Source organism: Vulpes lagopus, chromosome 6 (genome assembly GCF_018345385.1).
Source record: "Vulpes lagopus strain Blue_001 chromosome 6, ASM1834538v1, whole genome shotgun sequence".
Taxonomy (NCBI): domain Eukaryota; kingdom Metazoa; phylum Chordata; class Mammalia; order Carnivora; family Canidae; genus Vulpes; species Vulpes lagopus.
In genome coordinates, this window is record NC_054829.1 from 116,479,410 (window position 1) to 116,503,600 (window position 24,191).

At 34.1% G+C, this 24,191-nt stretch overlaps 1 protein-coding gene across 6 annotated transcripts in view; it reads left to right on the top strand.

Moving 5' to 3' along the window:
- Positions 1–24,191, top strand: part of KIAA1109 (KIAA1109 ortholog) — a 211,643-nt gene that overhangs the window by 169,837 nt on the left and 17,615 nt on the right. For 3 of the 6 annotated variants that reach the window (XM_041758126.1, XM_041758129.1, XM_041758128.1), the window contains 16 exons: positions 1,062–1,288; positions 2,035–2,235; positions 2,430–2,560; positions 3,825–3,948; positions 5,771–5,880; positions 6,540–6,630; positions 7,169–7,231; positions 9,299–9,552; positions 10,121–10,336; positions 11,863–12,043; positions 12,558–12,654; positions 14,455–14,616; positions 15,766–15,905; positions 17,072–17,273; positions 20,552–20,752; positions 21,534–21,713. In XM_041758126.1, the coding sequence (XP_041614060.1) occupies positions 1,062–1,288; positions 2,035–2,235; positions 2,430–2,560; positions 3,825–3,948; positions 5,771–5,880; positions 6,540–6,630; positions 7,169–7,231; positions 9,299–9,552; positions 10,121–10,336; positions 11,863–12,043; positions 12,558–12,654; positions 14,455–14,616; positions 15,766–15,905; positions 17,072–17,273; positions 20,552–20,752; positions 21,534–21,713 (2,580 nt within the window). The remainder of the gene's footprint in view (positions 1–1,061; positions 1,289–2,034; positions 2,236–2,429; positions 2,561–3,824; positions 3,949–5,770; positions 5,881–6,539; positions 6,631–7,168; positions 7,232–9,298; positions 9,553–10,120; positions 10,337–11,862; positions 12,044–12,557; positions 12,655–14,454; positions 14,617–15,765; positions 15,906–17,071; positions 17,274–20,551; positions 20,753–21,533; positions 21,714–24,191) is intronic. The other 3 variants (XM_041758130.1, XM_041758131.1, XM_041758132.1) reach the window with 3 other exon arrangements.

Genomic DNA, 24,191 nt, shown 5'->3' on the forward strand with positions numbered 1-24,191 from the left:
AAATCTTAGGAAAATGCTTAGGAGGTAACTCTAGAAGTTATAACCTATCTTGACTAAGATGATAGCTCAATGTAAATTTTTATTGATTTCACTTCTTATAAAGTAAGGGTAAGCTAAAGGAAGATATTTATTTAAGGGCTCTTAAAATGTCAGTGGGAGTAGAAGCTGATGAAAGTTAGTAGATTTCCTTTCTCTTCTTACTGTTTCCTGTTATCTTCCCCAAGCCTAGCCTTGGTGCTCATCCTAAGTAAATTGTCTCAGAAAGTAGCAAGGCCAAATGTCTCATTGACTGAGAACTGAAAAGGTTAGGAAATATCCAAGAGTAATAATGTTAGAAGAAAGGGTGATGGCTGAGGTAAACATACATATTTGGAGAAAAGTCACATAAAAGTCTTTGTCAGGGCTCTAGTTACTAAGTGACAACTCTCTCAAACTAGCTTAACCAAAATGGGGAGTTTATTAAAAGGATATATGCCTATCACAGTTAAACTTAGGAATGGCTCTTTCAATGAGGATAATGAACTAGGTCAACTCAGGGGCCCTCAGGAACTACTGGATCCAAGATTTCAACTGCCACCGGCTCTTCTCTTTGCTCCTCTCTAGCTGCTTCATTTTCTTCATACTGCTGACCACAAGTCAGGAGACATCGCTGCCAAAAGCTCAAGGAGACTCATTCCCGCACCCTCAGTCGCTAGAGAGGGACTGTGGTTTTCTCAAGTCCAGGGAAGGGTTTTTAGTTTTCCAACTTTGACTTTCACCTGGCCTACTTATCTAATTCTGGCAAATGAGTAAGGGTCATGGCAGTTCCAACTATAGCTGTGGAAGGGTAGGTCAGCTCAGGAGTGGGGAGAAGAGGGAATCTGTAGTTCACAGGAGAAAGAAGGGTGCTGCACAGAGGAAGCAAGAGATGTACACTCCACAAAGGGCAATCGATCCCAGACCTAGTTGTGAGAGAGATTAGTTGTTACAAAGGCTATCATCCATTTTATTCCTTAAATATGGGATTATTTAAATTTCTGTGCTCAAGACTTACCAAAAATGCCACTTCTTTTTTTAAACAGAAAGTAGTAGTGCTGGAACATGGACACTCAACGTTTTGTGGAAAATGTGTGGGATCGACGTCCACATGGATCCTAACATTGGCAAAAGACTAAATGCACTAGGCAATACCCTTACGACACTGACAGGAGAGGAGGACATAGATGACATTGCTGATCTAAATTCAGTGAACATAGCTGACCTGTCAGATGAGGATGAAGTTGACACTATGTCTCCCACTATCCATACTGTAAGTAAACTCACTGTTAGACTTTACTGGACTGGCCTTTACCCTGAGACAGGGAAAAGATTGATTTAATGTTATTTATTCTATTGTAGTTGATCATTTTACAGGGAGGAAGAGAGTGGTGGTTCCCTGTGTCTTCGCTTTGTAATGTTTTTTAATTTCATGATACTGTCTTTTAATTAATAGTTTTCAGAACTGTCAATAAACTTAGTAGCCTTAACCTAAAGGTAGTGTACTAATGTTAAAAGCAAAGTGAAAGCAAACCTGTAGAGACAGAAAGTACATTAGTAATTGCCAAGAGCTACCTCAGAGTCAGGGACGGGGAATGAGAAGAGACTGCTGTTGGTTATGAGGTTTCATTTGGGGGGAGGGTGGCAAAAATGTTCTAAACAGGTTGTGGTGATAGTTGTACAACTTTGTGAATATACTCAAAACCACTAAATTATATACATTTTAAATGGGTGAATTTTGTGGCATGTGGATTATATCAATAAAGATGCTAAAAAATGAATCTCAAAAGGAAAGTGCATGCATACAAAATAAAGTATACATTTAAAAAGACGTATTTCCATCTATACTGTATATTTTATAGTATAAATGATTTGGTGGTTGAAAAGCAAGCTCCTCTCTGTTTTTGTTCTGGTATGGGTTTAAAAACTTTTTAAATTATCTTTAACTATTGTTTCGTCAAATAGTCTTGTTCTTGGAAAGAAATTTTTTAAAAATTAATGTTACTGTTTATCATTTAGAGTTCAGATGGAAGTTCAGTAGGTGGAGATGGCCACAAGCTCACCTTTGGGCAGCGACTTGTAAATCACCTGCTAGGCCTGACGCCCCCAAATCAGCGCTATTCTGTTCCTGCAGAGTATCTGTGTGACTCAGAGATGTGGGGCTCCCCTCAGTCTAGCCAGTCCCATTTGAAAGCATGCAGAGCTCACTCATGGGGAAACGTAGGTAGCAACTACATAGATTCCTTGTGAAAATGAAGGGATTTGAATCACTGGAGAATTCCAATCATACTACTTGATATAGATGGCTTTGATTCTTGCATGCTTCCTTTGATTTAAGGTGTTATTTTTGTGATAGTATAGATTTTCTGGTTGACCTGAGGGTGGTATTGACAGACATGCTTTTGATTTTTCAGGAAGCTGTAGATTATCGAAGACAAGGAGCATCTTGTAGCCAGCCAGGAGAACTTAGAGGAAGAAAAATTATGAAGCGTATAGTGGATATCAGAGAACTGAATGAACAAGCCAAAGTAATAGATGATCTTAAGTATGTGTAATGATTTTTAATGTGATATAATATTTTAATAATAGAATCATCGAATTTTAAATGTGGAGAAAACTGGATTTGGGGCAGTACGACTTAATTTATAAATGAGATCACCAAGGTCCAGAAGAGTTTGATAACTTGCCTGAGATCATACGTCTATTAGTGATAAAGTTACGCATGAATTCGTAGTCCAGCACTCATCACAGTTCTCCATTTCTAGGTAGCTTATGACTTGGTATTACATATACATGTCTCTACATGTGTATATACACTTACACATATCTTCCCATGTATATGTTGATATATGTATTAGTCTTTTGTTGACATTGGTATTTCTGGAATGTTAATCTTTAAGAAAGGATACAAATTTAGCATTTATTAAGTACCTATTGTGAATCTGGCATGTTATTTCAATATAATCCTCAGAAGACTTCTGTGAGGTTATATGGCATTATCCAAACTGGCTCAGAGCCCTTAAAGAAGTGGAATTTGAACTTGGGTGTGTCTAAATTCAAAGTTCACACTTTTTTTTTTTTGCTGGCTTGTGGTAGCAATTCTCTAGAACTGAGGTGGATATAGGGTAAGTAGAGAGGGGGCAGTAAGTGGTGGTAATTTTTTTCTTTATCTGTTGCCTGCTGCATAGTACTGATTAAATAATACTTGCCCTAGAAGACTAAATATCCTTCTTGTCAAACTTTGAAAAATTTTTTCTTTCCTAAAAGGTGATAGTTTTCCTCATCTTTTTAATCTTCATACACCACTTATGTCTGTGATTTTTGCATTCAAGAACTTTAGACAGATATGTGCATTTTGTATAATGAAAGGTATTACCTAAAAACTAGTCTGTAAATTCATTACAATACAGTGATTCACATTTTCCTGTTGATTTACATCACAGTTTGAGTTTTGCTCTCGGCATTAACAATGGCTTGAAGCAAAATATACTTCCTCCCCTAAAATTCTACCTGAGGCTTAAATTTATGTAGAATTTTACATACATTCTTCTGCAGTTGGTCTGTATCCTTTATGAGATTGTCAGAGCCTCTTAATGCAGAAGTAAAAAGCCATTTTCTAAAACTTTAGAAAGCTTTTTTATAATTACGAGGTATGATTGTTAACTCTATGGAGGATTTTGGCCTATCCATATATAATGTAATATAATCTTTGATATTCTGATGAGTGAAAGAATTAAAAAGGAGCAAATAAAAATCAATCTTGCTTTGTTACCTCTTTACACTAATTACCATATTTGTTTTGCATCCAGAAAATTGGGTGCAAGTGAAGGAACCATAAACCAGGAAATTCAGCGTTATCAGCAGTTAGAATCTGTTGCTGTGAATGATATTAGAAGAGATGTTCGTAAGAAATTACGGAGGTCCAGTATGCGAGTGAGTAAATTTAAGAAGAATTTTGTTAGAGTAGACCATTCTTTTATTTTTTACTTTATGAAACTTTGTGACAGTACTTAAGTTCTCTTTCTTTCTCCATTGCTAGTGATAATAGCACTTGATTTGTATATCTCACATCTACACTGTTTAAAGCCCTTTACATTTAACAACCCATTAAATCTTTACAGTAGCCAAATGAAGTAGCTTGTATTATGTTCCCCATTATAAAAATGAGGAAACTGAGACAGAGAGAAGTAATTTGACCAAGGTTATATAGCAGTGGGACTCTACAGTCTGTCCTTAGCCACTGGGTTTTGTCTTCCTTTCATGAAACTGTGTTTTCTTTTTAGTCTCTAACTCAAATATGAGTCTTTTGACATGTCCATTGTGCTCCTGTCCCATTTTCCACAGCTGACCTTACCTCTCTGACCTTACCACTATGTACTCTCAGCACTTCATTCATTCTCTTTTCTTTGCACGTTTAGTTGTCCCATCTAGAATTGTAGTCTCTTAAATAAAAAGTTACTTATCATTGACCCCATTTCCTACCACATTTTTTGGGATTTAGTCCAATTGCTGAACAAGTGAAACAAAAATGTAAATACATGTACTATAAACATATATTAGAAAATAGTTCTAAAACATATTCAAGTAGAAGTAGATTGCTTTAGGGCAAAGTGGTCTTGTTAGTGGAAAGACTTTTTTTAAAAAAAAAAGATTCTTAACCTTTTTTTTTTTAAATCAACAGAACCCTCAATTTTTTGATGGCACCTTGATACATTAAAAACATTAAATCAGAGCTGCTGGGACCAGAGGAAGTAGGGAAAGGTTGCAGGAATCCAGGGTTCATTGGCTTGAACTTTCAACTTTCTTGATCACCACAAACTCCCAGACACCCTAGTTTGAATATTGTTCTAAATTATTTAAATTGAAGATAAAATCCAATTTGAATTATTTGTCACTGGCTTCTGGTGATAATAAATGGATAATGATGATCTGTATTGCATAAGTCTGTTTTTAAATTTTTTGCTACTATGTACCTAACAATCATAGAATTAAAATATTGCTTACGTACTATTTATAAGGTAGTTTATGCTTGGTAATTGTTAACAATAAAACTAGGTAGAGAATTAGGGAAATTCTCTAAGTTTTATCTGTGTTCTTAGCATGTATTTCATCTGTCTTTCCCCCCCTTCCCCCTCAGTCCTCTTGCTTTCCACACCTCCATTGTCTTAGAATCTTTTCAGTATCTAGCCCCTAACTACATATTTGGAAAAGAGGGATTTGGAGACAAGTAGAGTGTTGACCTTGCCCCTTCCTTTCCTCTCCTATAATATAGAGTGCCATGGCAGGGGTGCCTATTAGTGGTACTTAAGATGATCATGCCACCCCTCCCTCGAGCCTCTCCCTCTCTCCTTCCTGCTCTCCTCTGATCTCCCTTTCACCTCCTCCCACTACCCAGCTTTCTCCCAGAATCTTTCCTTTTAATTCTCATTTTATTTTGCCTTTCTTTCCTTTTTAATTGTTTCCTTTCTTTCTACCTTATTTCTGTACCCAATCTTTTTCTTTTCTCTCTCAGGCTAGATGGTGAATCATATTTCCATTATACAGCTCTTCTAATTGACATTAGGACTAAAGATAGCTAAGTCCTGCTCTGCTTTGATCCACCTATACTGCTAAGTGACATTTAAAGTCAAATTTAAAGTAACATGTTATTGACCTGGGGGAAACATACTGTTTTGTTGAATAGAATATTTTATCTGTAGTCAGATATTACAATAAGCAACTGTCTAAAGTCTCTCTCCCTCTCCTATTTTATTAGGCTGCTTCTCTGAAGGATAAGTGGGGTTTGGGTTACAAACCAAGTTACAGTCGTTCAAAAAGCATTTCTGCTTCTGGAAGACCTCCTCTTAAACGAATGGAAAGGACAAGGTAATATATATTTCAACCACTGAAACAAGTAATAAAATTGCTAACTCCTTTATGAAAATCCACTACTTATTTATTGTGTTCTATTTGGGGAAATTACATAATTAAGGGAGCAAAAATGAACCTTATTAATCAAATACCGGTAATAATGGATAATATCAAACTAAACAGTTTATTTAAGGAATTCCTTCATTGTATTTATACCGCAATCATTTTTAGTAAAATAGTGCTTTGCTATTTAGACAAGTTTATGTATAAACTTACAGACTATTCAAAGAAATGAATATGTGCAGATTAGTAGCTGCTGGTATAAGTTTGTCATTTTATAAAAGGTATGACTACATACATATTTAGCATATAAAAAATGGAAATTCTACATATTAAAAATACCATCTTACTAATAAATGAGGACTTAAAGTAAGAAGCATAAATTTTTTTATATGGTTTAGTTTCAGAAAATCTTATGTTAATCAAAACATTCAGTGTTTTATTTTTTTTTTCCTATGGGATGTTAAAGATTAAGAAATGGGATACCAAAAATTTAATCCTTAGATAAGGTAAATATTTAGAATATTATTGTCATTTGTTAGGCTTTTTTATAAAGTCTAGGGGCTTTTTAAAAAATACTTAAATTGTTTTATAACTTTATATTTTACTTCCAGTTCTCGAATAGGAGAGACTGAGGAGCTCCCTGAAATCCGTGTGGATGCAGCATCTCCTGGACCCAGAGTAACTTTCAATATTCAAGATACAGTAAGAGAGTTATTATTTGTTAAAGAGACACCGGTGCCAAATAATTTTAGTAATTACGAAATTATAGTAGTTATGAAGTTTCAAAATATGAATTCCTACCTACAATGAAAGTGAGTATTGTGATAGGTGAAGTGTCTATAAATTACCAAACAGGGCATCCCTGTGTGTTATCATTTGAGAGTCATGCTGCTCATGTTAGTGTTTCACCTAGAATAAAGATCCCATTCTGCTTGCTCTTAGGTAGAAAGTCTTTGTCGAATAATATTCCTTTCATATATGAATCCACATTAAATTAGGTCTTATAGACAAGCATAGTTGTAGAATGTTTGTACTTATGTATTTATCTTATGTATTTAGTTCATATAGAAGTAATAGCAGAAACCAGAAGTCAAAAGGTCAGCTTAAAAGTTATATTTAATTTTATATATGTTAAAATTTATGTTAACACATTTATTTTGTTTTTTGAATGTTTGCTTTTAAACCATTGTTTTTTTGTTTTTCATAAGTTTTTATATATTTTCTTATTATTTTAATTAAGTTGAAAAAAACAATATGGGGAAGTACGCCACAATCCAGCTGTCCTGGGGAAGGGTATTTTCAGGTACTTATTAAGAACAACATAAATTTTGCTTTAAAACTGATTAACCGCCCTAAAAATCTGCTTTCAAAACATCTTTCTCTCATTTTATACTAAACTCAGACCTCAAAAATATTTTACATAAAGCTTTAAGATTGTTTCAATTCTTTTTCATCATATATGTTTTATAAGCTCTTGCATGAATAGATTTTAGTTCTGTACTTCTTTGTATAATACTAATTATTGAATCTCCAAAATTATAGACTAAATCAGCTTACCAAATTAGCCAAATCATAAATCAAAACCTGCTGTTTATTATTTATTTGCTAATCCCTAAGCAAATCTCTTTCCTCTACCTTCAACCACAAAATAAATCTTTTCTTTAAAAAAATTTTTTAACTAATTGAAACTAGAATCAAACTTCTCTCAGGACAACAAATTAACCATTGAATGTTATTTCTTTGGAGTCACTGTATACATATAAAAAACCATATATGTATAAAAACAATCCATTTAAAAATTATTCTGTTCAAAACAGTGTGGAAAATGTGCTACGCAGGCATTTATAAGTTGAATAAACATTTTTATGAACCATATATTTTCCCTAAATGTAAGTCATGCAAAGAAAGTTGAATTTTAAAAATATATCTGTATACTAGGCATATAAATCTTTGTCTAGGAATTTTCTGTCAAGTTTCATTAAAAACTGGTACTTATTCCACGTACATCTTGTTTCTCTGCCCTCTTACACTATAGTCTTAGTACATATCCTGTAGTTACACTGAATTTAGTCAAAATAAATTTTGTTTTAAGACGATGAGATTATAGGGAGCTTGATAAACATGCCCTTTTTCTCTAAAAATGCAAATAAATGGAAATAAATCATTTACAGAACTGAATCAAGGGCCTCTCCTAATTGACTTTTCCCCATCCAACTTTTTTTATGGAGACATATAACATTATATCAGTTTCAGATGTAAAACTAATGATTTGATTTATGAGTATATTTTGAAATGATTAAGTAATTCTTAAAGGCATCAGTATTTGAATTGGTTCAAGTCCTATTTTTTTTAAATAGTATAGGCTATTTGTAAAAAAAAAAGCATATAAAAATAAAAAGTTATAAAATAGATCATTAGGGCGTGGGTAAATATAAAATCAATATAAAACAGATATTCACACAAATTCTTACTTCAATTTTAAAAATTGAAGGTATTCTGATAAAATCTGTTTTACTTATTTATCAAATAACATATCATAAAAAGTGAGGAAAAGCTGGATTCTGCATGTTTGAAATTTTTATTACAGTATTCTGTCTTCATGTATCTAATTTTCTTGTATCTAATAGCATCAATAAATTGCATTACCTTGCACATTATACTTTACAAAGGCTTATCACATTTTCAAAGGATATTTAAGCAACTCTCAAAATTGGGAATATAAATTAGATCATAGAAAATTTTATTGTTTTGGTGTTTTTTTTTAATCTACTTAAATACAATGGCCTCCTGGTATGATTCTCAGCGACATAGTGTGTATAATAAACCATTCACCTTAAAAATAGTATTCTTAAGTTTGATTATCTTTAACTACATAACGATTGGGGCATCACTCTTCAACCAATTAGCAACTCATTTTTAGAAGCTACCTATAAAAAGCTAGAAACATGAAGTACTTTCTGTACAGACACTGCATGCTCTGTCATCACTAATTGCTCTCTTGCCCCTCTGATTTACAGTTGATCGCATTATTTGCTTTGTCTCCACAGCATGTTTAACTTTGCTTAAAGAATTATACAATATGTGCTAATTAACAGGTTGATATAGGCTTATATACAGTAAAATTTCACTCAATTTCACACTAATTTTAGTATGTCAGTAGTGTGACTTTCTGTGGAATGATCTGCTTCCTTCCTTGGTGTGCCATTTCAAATGTTCGTAAATCTGGCTTTCTTTCAGTTTAGAGTGAAGAAATTCAATTCTGAGAGAATTTTAAATGCTTAAACATATATTTTTTCTTTTCTTTTTTTTAATTAAGAAGAGATGTATAACATAAACCTGATTCACGTCTTCTCTTTTTATAATCAATCAGTTTCCAGAGGAGACAGAACTAGACCTTTTGTCAGTAACCATTGAAGGTCCATCCCATTACTCCTCAAACAGTGAAGGATCATATTCCGTGTTCAGTTCTGCCAAAACTCCAGGAGGCTATTCATCAGGCATTCCTTTCCAACCTGAAGAGGGCCGACGGGATGACAGTTTGTCTTCTTCTAGTGAAGATTCTGAGAAGGATGAAAAGGACGAAGACCATGAGAGGGAAAGGTTTTATATTTACAGGAAACCCTCGTAAGTGGCCTTTTTGTTTTGAGACCTGTGGGTAGTATTTCAAAGTCTAGAACTGAGCTTTAAGGTTTTATGTGTAACTGTTAACTTTTATAGAAAAAAAAAATCTTAATGTGCCTAGCCACAGGAAGACTGAGACATAGCCATAGTTTACTAATGTAGTTTAGCTCTTTATGGCATTATTTTTTTCTTTCCCTATTCTTCAGTCTTTTAATAAAATCAGGAAAATAGCACTTTACAATTTGCAAAAATGAAATCTCCTCAAAAATGTAGAACATAGTTCATACACTGATATTCAGACCCCTTACTAGCAGTGATTGAGCCTCTGTCCTCAGCACCTAGCACGTTGCCTGGGACATAATAGTTACTGAGTGCATGATTGTTGAATAAAATGTGACTCCATCAAACTCAGAAAAAACTTCAAATAATATGAGCTAGTTGAGTAATAAGTGTGGATTTATAAAACAGTATATTTGTTTATAGACTCTTGGTCACATAACATATTAGGAAATAGTTTGTTGAAAATTCTTGCAATTTAATACAATGTAATGATTGGTTGTTCTTTCCCTAGACATACATCTCGTAAAAAAGCAACAGGCTTTGCTGCTGTTCATCAGCTATTTACAGAACGCTGGCCCACAGCTCCAGTCAACCGAAGTCTTAGTGGCACAGCCACAGAGAGAAATATTGACTTTGAACTTGATATACGGGTTGAAATTGATAGTGGAAAATGTGTTCTCCACCCAACTACCCTTCTACAAGAGCATGATGATATAAGCTTGAGAAGGTAAGAAATTAGTCAGGAAAGGGTACATGTAACTTCATTTGTTAGAACTACTATTGATATATATCACTGAATTACAAACAACTTTTTCATCCATGACCCAAAATGCAGATTTACAGAGTGGATTTAATCATAGTTGTAAATTTGAGTGGTTATTTTGTATAACATATTATTTCTTTAAATAAGTATATAAAATTTTCTGGCAACTAGAAATGCATGTCTGCTTTAGATTCTAGCAATTTAATTAAAAGAGTTGTATCTTTGGAATTATCCTTTAAAAAAGCACGGATTTCTCAGTCTCTGTTCTTGTATTATGGACATTTCTATTTTAAAGAACAGTGCAGTACTCAAAGAGATCTTGAGGTTTTTTTTTTTTCCCCCTTAAAATAAGTTTATTTAAGTATAAAGTGAGTTGAAGAAAAATAGAAGTGTCTCGGGGCCTTCCCAGGCAGGTGTGTCCTCCCGGGGCAGGTCCCCTGCTGGTCATGGGGGCCCCTTGAGGCTGTGCTGCCTCTCGGAGCAGGGCGAGGAGTCATCAGAATCAGAGCCGCGCCAGTGGTGCCCAGGCCTCACAGGAGCTGGGGACAGTGGAGAGGCCACCCTGATTATTTAGAGTTTTGATGAATTCAAAAAGAAATAGAGATTGGGAAACTAGGACAAAGAGGTCTCAGTATACTGAGATATAGGATATAGCTGCAGCTTTACCATTTGTCTCCATCATTGAAAAAGTGGTGGTACAAACAGGCTTAAGATTAGATTATTTTTTTCTTTGAATTTTTGCTTTTCTTTCCTAATGTTAAAAAGAGCTAAAGAAAATAATAATTGAGGGGGTAGGTGGGGAGTGGGTGAATATGCTGATTTTAAAAAAGGGCAGAATGCTGACAATTGTGGAAGCTGGGGAGATGGAGCCACAGGAGTTCACAGTATACCATTCTGTTTACTTTTTGCATGTTTGAAATTTTTCATAATGAAAGATTTTAGGGACACCTGGCTGGCTTGGTCCATAGAGCATGTAACTTGATCCTCAGGGTCATGAGTTTGAGCTCCATGTTAGGTATAAAGATTATATATATATATATTTAATTTTTTTAATGGTCTATTTGTCTAAGGAAGGTGTTATAAAATGCGAAGATAAAAAGGCACTTGAACAGTTAAATTCCTACAAATGTGTAGAAGTAATGATAAAAAGCATGTTAATTCAGTACAATAAATTGCTGATATTCAGCAGGTTTTGCTTATGTAAAGGGCAATTTCTTTTGGCTCAACATAATATGTTCATATGAAACAGCTAGGACCTCAGGAAAGACTAAAGGTGACGACTGCCCTATGTGGTTATGGAGCATACAACACGAACATCATCTATGCATGCTGTTAACCAGTTTAGCTACAGACACTGATGAGCTTTACTTCTTCAACTTTATTAATGAAGGATTACATCCTACTTACTGTATAAATAAAAGTTGGATTCTAAACAAAAGGAGATAAATGTCCTTTTTTAAAAAAGATAAAAATCATTTTTCTATTTATAGGAGTTATGATAGAAGTTCCAGGAGTTTAGATCAAGATTCTCCTTCAAAAAAGAAGAAGTTTCAGACTAATTATGCTTCTACCACCCATTTAATGACTGGCAAGAAAGTGCCATCATCTCTGCAGACAAAGCCTAGTGATTTAGAAACAACAGTATTTTACATTCCTGGAGTTGATGTAAAGGTAAAAAAACCTAAAAGTCTAGGATTAAATTATTCTAAGCACTGTTTATTTTCTATTGTACAGGTTCTTCCTTTACTGATTATACTAAAGTGAGACTTTCCAACATTTTTCTGTGATGTAGCTATATTCTAAACATAAGAAGATCCAATTTCAGGTTGCCCCTTTTACAGAGCTTTTCCATTAAAATTTAGCAGTAAGAAGTTAACTTTTTTATGCATTGATATTCCTAACATTTGATAAACCTTTCCTAGTCCAACTTTAAACACCTATTTTTTAGATTTTAGAATTATAGAATCCTATAACATTAAGCTAGAAAGAACTTATTATCTGGGATGACTTTTTCAATTTTAAATGAAAAACAACTAAGAATCTTGCTAGTATCACAGTGTTGACTTGTAAAAACTGGAACTGGGTCTTCTGACTCCTGGATGTTCTTTCTTCCACATTTTGTACATTTGTTGGTTTTTCTCACCTTCATTATTTTAATTTTAAAAGTTTATTTGTCTTAATACAGTTGCATTACAATTCCAAGACACTAAAGACCGAATCACCCAATGCCTCCAGAGGATCTTCCTTGCCAAGAACCCTCTCTAAAGAGTCCAAGCTGTATGGTATGAAAGATAGTGCACCATCTCCTCCTTCTCCTCCTTTACCTTGCACTGTCCAGAGCAAGACTAACACCTTACTTCCTCCCCAACCCCCACCTATTCCCTCAGGTATTTCAGGAAAATATACTTTATTTTTAATTTTTTTGGCAACTTTTTAGTCATCACCTACTTCCTACTTGCTCTATTGAGAATTTCTTGCAAATTCACATGTTAAAGAAAAAAAATAACAAACTTGTCAATAATGACTCCATAAAGTTCACATATGGAAGAGTGGCCCAACGACTTTTGGCTATTTTTCAAACTGATACTACCTTAGAATATCAATGTTAAAAGAAACTTAATATACTAAATAGTTTATTTATTTAACTTTTTAGATCTATTTATGTAGAAAAATTTTTATCTAGTTCATATTTGGGAGCTAGATGAAAACATCAGACTTATACATTTAAGACAAAGTACATTGGTCTTAACCACATTTGTTAATCATCTATTATTGCATAATAAATGATCCCAAATCTGGTGGCTTATAACCTCAAACACAGTTTGTGTGGATCAGAAATTCAGGAGCAGTTTGGCTGGTGAATCTAACTTCACAGTTTTTCATAACATTGCAGTCAAGATGTTGGCTAAGGCTGCAGTCATCAGAGTGCTCAACAGGGTCTGGAAAATCTACTTCTAGCACATCCCATTCATATGGTGGGCAAACTGGTGCTTTAGTTCCTCCTCTACTGGGCTGCTTGAGTGTTTTCATAACAAAGGAGCTAACTTTCCTCAAAAGGGATGATCCAAAAGAGAACATGGCTTAAAGTTGCAGTATCTTTTGTGGCTTAGCCTCAGAAGTCATAAACCATCACTTCCACAATATCATACTGAGCATACAGGTCAGCCTTATTCAGTGCAGGAGAGAACTACACAAGGGCATGGATATCAGGAGGCAAGGACCACTAGAAGCTATTTTGGAATCTGACTACCACACCACATGAATAAGACCTTATATATATAGTAGAATTTAAAAAAAGGGGGGTGGGGAGGAATATCAGACTAGGCAAGAATTAGTTCAAAATATTTCATTTGAGAGATGGAATTTGATGTATAAATCTTTAAAATAGCTAATAAACATAATGCATATTTTTATATCACTTTCCAATTTACAAGTCACATCTATGCCCAATAAGTGCAGGACAGATATTATTATCCCCATTTTATAAAGGAGGGAAGTGTAGGTTCATAGAAGTTGAACTGCTTTACTAGGTTTACAAAACTAGTATATGTTGAGGGTAGAAACTTAAGCCAAAGTTAGCTAAGTCTTGGTTAACTATTATATCCATTCTACTCACACAGAAATATTTGTTACATAGAAGGAAAAATGGATGGCAGTCCATGTAGGGAAGCACTATAAAGATCTACAAGCTAAGAAGAGCAGGAACATAGGAAAGCCTGAAAAAATTTTTCCTCACTTACCACAGGATATTGTTATACTTCTCTATTTCTTAAGTAGACAAAATAATGCTAAATGAGATACTAAACAAATTATAAACTTGAAAAACTGAAGCAACATTTGTGACCTAGAGCAAGTAGGAATAACTATTGTATTATATGCATCATAAATTATCTTTATATTCTTATATTAATATATCATATTTCTATCAATCTGCTATTTTTATTGCATTCTTGTATGGTTTAGGTATAAGGTGCTTCACCAGATTAAACTGTCATATGTAGTTTTCTCACAAAATTTCTCACAAAATTATTATATGTTGTATGGGAACTATTAAATTCACCTCACATTTGTAAATGTTCTAGCCAAAGGAAAAGGAAGTGGAGGAGTAAAAACAGCCAAATTATATGCTTGGGTGGCACTTCAGTCATTGCCAGAAGAAATGGTTATTAGTCCCTGCCTATTAGACTTCCTGGAAAAAGCTCTGGAAACTATCCCAATTACACCAATTGAAAGGAATTATACAAGTAAGTATCCTCCTTAGATATTTACTTCCCCATCACAATTTTTTTTTTCTATAGAAAGGACAAGCACAGAGTGCTTTGTGGGGGTGCTTAGGGAGGAGGAGAAAGAGAATCTTAAGCAGGCTCCATGCCCCAAACAGAGCCCAGTGTGGGCCTTGATCTCAGGATGCTGAGATCATGACCTGAGCTGAAATTAAGTCGGATACTCAACCGACTGAGCCGTCCAGGCACCATTCTATCACATAATACTTTCAAAATTCTATTTCTTAGAAGGATTTGTAATGCTATTATATATTATTATATAATATATTCAGTGATCAAGAATTATAAAACTGGGACACCTGGCGGCTCAATGATTTGGCGCCTGCCTTCGGCCCAGGGTGTGATCCTGGAGACCTGGGATCGAGTCCCGCATCGGGCTCCCTGCATGGAGCCTGCTTCTCTCTCTCTGCCTCTCTCTCTGCCTGTGTCTCTGCCTCTCTCTCTGTATCTCTCATGAATAAATAAATAAAATCTTTAAAAAAAAAAGAATTATAGAACTGAAAAAGAACTTGAGAAATCATCTAGTCCTTGTTTACAAAAAAAGAAATTAAGTCCTGGTGAAATTAAATGATTTTCCCATGGCCACAGCTAGTTAATGACAAAATTAACATCCTTAATTCCTATATTAGCTTCCCTCTTGACTGGAAACTTCTTGAGGCTTAATTTTCTTTGTACAGTGTTTGTTATAATAGCAGGGAAGTCAGAATTTGGAGAAATGAGCAAGAGGTTTGAATAGGGAAAGATATATAGAATGATTGGCTATAGAAGTATGTTTCTGTGTGTTCATACCCTTGATATCAGTACTAGCATGAGAGAAAGGATCTTTTAATAAACAGTTTGCCCAGAGTGCCTGAGTGGCACAGTCAGTTAAGCATCCAACTATTGATTTTGGCTCAGGTCATGATCTGAGGGTCATGAGATGGAATCTTCCATCTGTGCTCCACACTGAGCATTGAATCTGCTTAAGATTCTCTCTCTCTCCCTCTCCTTCTGCTCCTCCCAATGTGCTCACTTGCATGCTCTAACACACTCTCTCAAAGAAATAAATAAATCTTTAAAAAAGTAAATGTTTTGTCTGTGGCCTAATAACAGAACTAAATATTTTAACAGCTGTAAGTTCACAAGATGAAGATATGGGACATTTTGAAATACCAGATCCTATGGAAGAATCGACAACATCATTAGTGTCATCTTCAACATCTGCTTACTCTTCCTTCCCTGTAGATGTTGTGGTTTATGTACGAGTTCAGGTGATATATTTCATTTATTCCTTTTTATTTTAAAGAAAAATGTTTTTCTTAAGTTTATTTGAATATTTCCACCATTATTTCCCTTGAAGTTTCTTTAACCTTGGGTTCGTGGATCTTTAGTATTACTTATTATGACTTAGAGACAGCCAGAACCTCTGGGAAATATATGTACAATTTTATGTATGTATTTAATTTTCTGCTGAGGAGCTTCATAGATATCTGGGCCTTCAAAATCTCTTACTTTTTGGCAAAAATAAAAATGTGTAAATTAAAGTTAAAACCTTTTTTTTCTTTTTTTTTTTCTTTCTTTTTTTTTTTTTTTTAGAATTTTATACCCTTTTTTATTATGGCACCTGTATTTCTTGCCATTATGGTCCTTTTTGGGCTAACATAAAGTGTAATTGAGATGTAAGTCACACATAAGTACCTTTGTTAAATTTTTGCTAACAAAAAGTTACAGAATTTTTATTTAATACTTTATTGTAAAATGCAGTCTTATCAGCAGCCCTTTGGTAGTGTATATTAGCATCTGATTGAGTCCATTTATTAAAGAGGATTTGAAAACTACTTGTAACCAAACTTCAGGTTTCAGCTTACTTTCAACTAAAATTAGATAATCTCAAGAATAAAGCAACACTAATGGTCATCTGTCCAAATTGTTTTCTACAATAGCAGTTTGGCCAAAAGGGCTTCAGTCTGGAGTTTTGCATTAGCCTTTTGAATATATGATGAAATCATGTAATGGGTGAGGTCTTGAGAGTTTATAAAACTTGTATTATTACAATAGCATTTGTATATGCAACAGCTTTTTAAAAACTTTAGGAGGTATTATTTCCTTTAAGAAAAGGTTGATTATGAACAAGTATAATGTGAATATAGATATCTTTAATGTTCTGAATTATCTAAATGTCTAAATATGTATCACTCAGAGGTGACTTCTCAAATTTTTAGATTTTTTAAAATACCATTTTTAAATATATTTTGGTTAATATATCATGTATCTGAAAAAGCTAGGACATTAAACACAAAATCCTTTTTAAGTATCAAATAATTTGCAATATGGTGACTGAAATGGAAATTAATTGTATTTTTTAGAATCCAGTGTGAATTTTTTTAACTAATACCTAGTAAAAAACATTTTTCTTTTGGTTTTCTGCACTTGTTAGCCTTCACAGATCAAGTTTAGCTGTTTACCAGTATCAAGAGTAGAATGCATGCTAAAGCTGCCATCCTTGGACTTGGTGTTTTCCTCAAACCGTGGAGAGCTGGAGACTTTAGGGACTACATATCCCACAGAGACTTTATCCCCTGGAGGTAATGCTACTCAGAGTGGAACAAAGACCTCTGCAAGCAAATCTGGAATACCAGGTATAGAAATGCTCTTTTATTCCACTGTTATAAAGCCAAATATTGTTTTTAAATAAATATTTTAATAGTAATTAGTATATATTTCTAAAAAATTAAATTTGGGAAAGGAGAATATTTGAGAATTAGAGTATTTATAGAAAAATATATAGAGATCAAAGCTTAGTATATTTTGGTATGAGTGAATGGCAGTTGGATAGCATTTTTTGATTGGCTTGAATGTACACACAACAAGCACTATGAAATAACTATCATACATTTAAGTATCTTTGAATGCTTTATTTTATGCTCTATTTTTACATTTAAGAGCAATCAGTCTTACAAATGGAAAATAAGAGATATATTATCTTGCAAGAATTTATCACAGTAAATTGAAGTTGTATGAGGTGTAGTTTATGTGTTTGTGTATTTAATTATAATTTTATATATATATGTGTATTTGTTTATTGATAAATTTTGTTGCCTAACTCAAATGTTTATATCATGGAAGGTTTTGTTTTTAAAATACAACCAATGATTTCCTGGTAAGTTAGTCACTGTTCACTGTATTAAAGCTCAGTGTCATTTCTGCCCTAAAAATCAGAGAGAGATCACATATGCAAATGATAAAGATTTACTGAAGACTCTTAAAGAGACTGGAATGTATGAAAATTGATAAGAAGAGAACTCTTAAAACAGTGGTTCATAACTGCGGTAAAAAGCCCCCAAGTGATATTTGATTTCAATGTCAGAAGACACTGAAAAATGGCTAAAGCAAAACATTTGCTTTGCTGTATGAATCTTTGAAAGTCTTCCTCATAAAATATGAAAACAAAAAGTTGACATTTTAGAAATAAATTTTTGCTAATGTGATTGCCTACTGTCACACTTACCTCCAAAATATTGCTGTTTGGGACACCTGGGTGGCTCAGCGGATGAGTCTCTGCCTTTGGCTCAGGGCCTGTCCTGGGATCGAGTCCCACACCCGGCTCCCCGCATGGAGCCTGCTTCTCCCTCTGCCAGTATCTCTGCCCCTCTCTCTTTCTCTGTGTCTCTCATGAATAAATAAATAAAATCTTTAAAAAGATATATTGCTGTTGGAATTGTGTTGTAGTTTATAAAATATTGGAGTGGTAGTGTCATTTTTTTGAAAATATTTTTTGATTATAAAATTAACTCACTGTTCACTATAGAGGTTAAAGAAAACAAGAGTGCTAAAAATGAAAATAATATTCTTTTATTGTAGATAACCAGTAGTATCACTTCCTACCTACTCTCCAGCATTTTTATAGATACAGTCCGCTTCCCAGGCAAAATTTAAATATGATCTCTTTTATGTGTCTTTTGAAAAGTTAAAGTATAGGTTTTCCCAAACTATTAAATACTCATCTCTAAAATAACTTTACAAAAATTAAAAAAAATTAATGATAGGGGTGATATTCCATCATTTTGATCATTTAAGACTCCCCAGGCTTTTTGTTTTCTATTTTGTAAATAATATTGAGATGAATATCTTTGTATATAAATCAGCATCCTTAGGATAAATTCTTAAAAGTGGAATTCCTAAATCAGAAAGAATGAACATTTTTAAAGTGTTTGATAGTTTTACTCTTCCAGTGAATATAAGATGTCTGCATTCTCACCACAGTGTGCGTAGACTGCAAGCTCACTGTATTCTTCCCAACATTATGCTTTAAATTTATTTTTAATCATTGTTAATGTGATGGACTGAAATGAGGTTTTATTTTGTGTGTTATTTCCATATTGGCTAAGGAGAGAGGGAGATAAATATGCCCCTGTCCATTTCTCTGTTGGGAGAATCACTTGTTTTCTTAATGACAAAATGTCACAAATTACTGACACTTATTAGAGTAGTATATACATGTACCGTGCTAAGTATATGTAGTGAAAGGAATATGAAATGAACAACTAGGGGTGCATGGGTGGCTCAGTAGTTGAGCATCTGCCTTTGGCTCAGGTCATGATCCTGAGATCCTGGGATCAAGTCCCACATTGGGCTCCTCGTGGGGAGCCTGCTTCTCCCTCTGCCTAAGTCTCCACCTCTCTCTCTGTGTCTCTCATGAATTAATAAATCTTAAAAAAAAGAGAAAGGAATGAGCAACTATTTTTATGTCCACATTTTGATTCTTTATAAAATAAAAAAATGAAGTAGCATCCCTCATTTTATTATTGTAAAACATGCAAGAAGAATTATGATGAGAATAAATGTATAAGAAGTATAGGTTATGACAATATCCATTCTTTAAAAGGATCTTTATTGAACTTTACTGGTTTCCAGGTCAGTGCTGGGGGTTGAATAGATGGTAGTGAACCTAGCTAGCAGATATAATTTTGCTGATATGGAACCGAAGTGAAATCTGGTGAAACAGACAATAAGCAAACTAGCATTTTTTTTTTTTTTAGTGTTTATTTATTTATGATAGTCACACAGAGAGAGAGAGAGGCAGAGACATAGGCAGAGGGAGAAGTAGGCTCCATGCACCGGGAGCCCGACGTGGGACTCAATCCTGGGTCTCCAGGATCACGCCCTGGGCCAAAGGCAGGCGCTAAACCCCTGCACCACCCGGGGATCCCCAAACTAGCATATTTTAAATGTGAAGTAGGTGAGTATGAGTTAGCCAAGCAGAGAGTTGGGATGATGAACACTTTAATTAGAGAATACAAAATCCATGAAGCAAGAAAGAATTTGACAAGTTTAAAAAACAAAGACAAAGAAGTAGTGTAAGTGGAATGTGGCAAACAAAGGTAGATTGGTATGAAAAAGATTTAGAGAGATGGGAAAGAGCCAGATCATGTGGCTTAAACATGAGGACACTTGCTTCTTCCCAGAGAAAGATCTTTACCTTTCTGCATTTGTCTACCTTGCTCTGTTTCTACTGCTTGGTACTTAAATGTGGACTCTGGTTATACTATTTGGATGTTTTATAGTTTGTTTTCTTCCCCCTTCACTTAAGCCCCAACTATTCTGTGCCTCTTCCACTGCTTACTTCCAGTGGAGCAAAGAAGAAAAGAAACAGGAAACCATGGAGTTAGCCAATCATATGTCTAAATAATTGTTTCAAAGATGAGCAAAGTATTCAACCCTGGTTAATAGAATAAATTAATTGAAAAGTAAATCTAAATATTTTGATTTCAAGGTTTTAGATCTATTGATCAATTAATGTTTGAATATTGCCATTTTAATTTCAGGTCTTGTTTGACTCTTAAGAATATATTAAGTGACAGGCTTTTAAAATTTCCTGTGGCTTATAAATATTTTGGATTTCTTGTGTTCACTATAGGTTCATCAGGCCTAGGCAGCCCTCTTGGCAGAAGTCGACATAGTAGTAGTCAATCGGATCTGACCAGTTCTAGCAGCAGTTCATCTGGTTTGAGCTTCACTGCATGCATGTCTGACTTTTCCCTTTACGTGTTTCATCCATATGGAGCAGGGAAACAAAAAACTGCTGTTTCTGGGCTCACACCTGGATCCGGAGGACTAGGTATACTTAGAGTGTTTTCATCTTTTTGAATTTATAGCACTTTTTCAGCCTTTGATCTTTTCAGAAATCATAATAACTTTAATAATGGATATAAAACAAGATCAGAAACTTTATTTTTCCTCTTAGTAGTATCGATCCTGTCTCTACAGAAGTAGAACTATGAAATAAAGAATTCAGATGAATTAATTAAACAAGAATTTTAAAACAATATTTTGTAAGTGACATATGCAGCACAATACTCTTTAGATTTAAGTGGAAATTTATGCTACTTAAATGTTTAAATGTTTCACCAAATCATTATTTGTAGAAGAAATTATATTCTACAAATAATAAGTTTTTTAAGTATGTACATCACATCTGTCAATTTTAAATGAAACCACCTTCTGCTGTTGCTTCTTCTCCTTCTTGCCATTATTTAACCAACTTAAATTTCACTGCCATTTTAAAGGCAGATTTACCACTAAAAATTTATGAGATGTTGATACTAGTGAATGTCTCTTGATTTACTTAGAGAAATAACAAAAACATACTCCATGTCAATGCTAGTTTTTGTTGGAGAAGTGTGAAAATCATTACTATTATTTATGGGCTGATACTATTAAACTATGGTTAAGAATACTAGTGCTCATTAGATCATTCTTCTTAAATTTTTACCTCACTTAAAGTGATTTTAATTGATGAAATATTCCAGTGTATTAGATAATTCATGAAACTAGATAGTTGCATATACATATATACATATATGTGTGTGTGTATGTCATGTTTTGTCTTTGTTTTAAAGGGAATGTGGATGAAGAACCCACTTCAGTCACTGGTCGAAAAGACTCACTCAGTATAAACCTTGAATTTGTAAAAGTGAGTTTGTCTCGGATAAGGCGTTCAGGAGGAGCCTCATTTTTTGAAAATCAGTCTGTAAGCAAGTCTGCAAGCAAAATGGACACTACACTAATCAATATATCTGGTACTTAATTGTATAGTTATAGTTTCTTAATTAAGATACTGTTTTTCAGAATTAAGAGCCTCTTTTTTAATTGTTTAAATATTAAATACATTTAATAATGTTAAGCTTTTAGTGATGATTTAAGTAGAGGAATAATAGTCTAGGCCAATGTGCTATCTCATTCCAAGTAATCAGTGTTAAGAATATGATTTCTAGATAAATGCATAGAAATATCACCCAAAGGCCAAAATATGCCTAGTTAAATCACTGAAAAATGCTTCTTTTCTTTACTTCTCTACCATGAATTGGTAAAATTTCTGATTTTTCATTAGCTAAGTTTTCTGATTATAAATTCTTAAAACACTAATAAGGATAAGGGTTAAAAAATTTGTACTTGGTGTTGTAAGATCTTAAATTGTGTACATGTGTATTGCTAGCTTTATAAATACCCATGGGCAAATCATTTGCTTATTTTCTTTATATTGCAAACTGATTATTTAAAATTAAATGCATGTGGAACATTTTGAATTCAGAGTACTATGGGAGTGAAAACTTTTAAAGTTATTAATTGTACAAATATAGTAAATACACTTATAGCTAATATTCATTCAACAAATATACACTGAACCCATACTTTACAGTGAACTTGTGCTGGAACTCTGCTAGATGATTCGGGAAACTGGCCTGAATAAGGAAAGGTCTTACAAGTAGACAAATGACAGTGCAGTGTGATTAATGCTGTAATGGAGGTTTATATAAAGAGAAAGAAACAAATTGTTTTATTCAAGAGATCAGAGAAGGCTTCATAAAAGAAATATTTGGCTAGATCTTCAAAATTCTGTAAAAAAAATTCTTGGCTATAGCAACATGGTATTTAATGATACAGAAGCATCAAAAAGTATGCTGTAGGATCATAACTTGGTTCACTCAAACAAAGCATAGGTATAACTGAACATTTAACTGGTTGTACAGTTCAGTGTCCCAAGGGAGAGAGGAATTGACTAGAGGTAATGCTGGTAAAACAGACAAGGACTAAATTGTTGGGAGACTTGTATGCCAGGCTAAAGAATAAGGATTTTGATCCTTTGGGTGATGAAAAGCCATAGGAGGTTTTCAAGAAATGTGATGACAACAATTGGACCAATATATTTACAAAACATTCAAAATTCTTACAAAAGGGGCTGTATTGGTCCTTCTGACTTTTTTGTTGTTGTTCACCATAGCCTGTATGGCTATTCACTGGGATAACAGGAAGGGTAATTCATACAGTTTAGTTCCCTTTCCCACAATTTACAAGTATGAGAGAGCTAGGGGCACTTTTAGGCCTGGTCTGGTTTCCCTTTATAAAAAGAGGTGACTGCATCTCACAGGGCCTAAGGGGGTAGTTCTCCAGTGGAAATGAGAAAATGATGCTCTCCCAGGAGTCAGCTTTAGATTTGGGGAAGAGGCAAAACAAAAACCCATGGGATCTCAATTGTGAGCTCTTCCCATGTTCCTTAAGCATACCAAATAGTAGCACATACACATTTTCAACAGCTTTGTGATTTTTCAGGGTCCCCTGTCCACATTAAAAAAATAAGTTACACAATAAGAAAAAAAAGATAAAGATAACAGCACTGTTAAAGATAACAGCACTGTATTGTACACTTAAAAATCTGTGAAGACAAAGAAAAATCTGTGGAGATAGATCTCATTTTAAGTGTTCTTACCATACACATAGAAATTGTATATGGATTATAAAATAACGTTTACATTTTAAAACAAGAAATGAGATGATGCTTCAGATTGGTGTTTTAGAAAGAGTCGATGGCAGCATGAAAAATGGGAGAGATGCTTGCAAAGGCTGTTTAGACCAAGCAATAGGGAGTGAAGCCCTGAACTATAACAATAAAAAAGAAGAAGGAATGGTTTTAAGAGAAATAGAATCCACAACCTCGAGGACAAGTTGTATAAGGTGTGGAGGAGACAAGGATGCGACAAGTTTCTAGCTTAGATGACTGGAGGGACAATGGAACATAATTAACTTAGAAAATAAGAAAGTTCTTAATAGGACATTTAGGTGGGAGAATCTAGTAGATAATTGGCTGATGGGCTATCTGGATATGGACTCAGGCTGAAACAGAAATGTTGATGTGGGCAACATTGGTGGGTAAATCCTTAGAAGCTATGGTGGAGGAATAGGAGAGCATGAAGGAAATGCAGAAGCAGAAGAGTGCTGAGTAGAGCCCCAAGAAGTGGCCATCAGAATTCTTCAGACTGACAAGTCACTGCTTTGTCTAAAAGGAAAATAGTAGTTCTTGCCACAGACTACTTTTTTTTGCAACTACTTTTAAGGAAGTTTGTGTTCCTGCCCATCCTGATTATTCAGTCTCCATATTTGAGAAAAGCAGTTAAAGTTGAAAGCTGTTAATAAGTCTGATCTTTAGAACCGCTCAGCATTTCAAGATAATATAGTAACAGAATTCCAAGTTGCCCTCACCTCAAAAAATGAAATGAGAA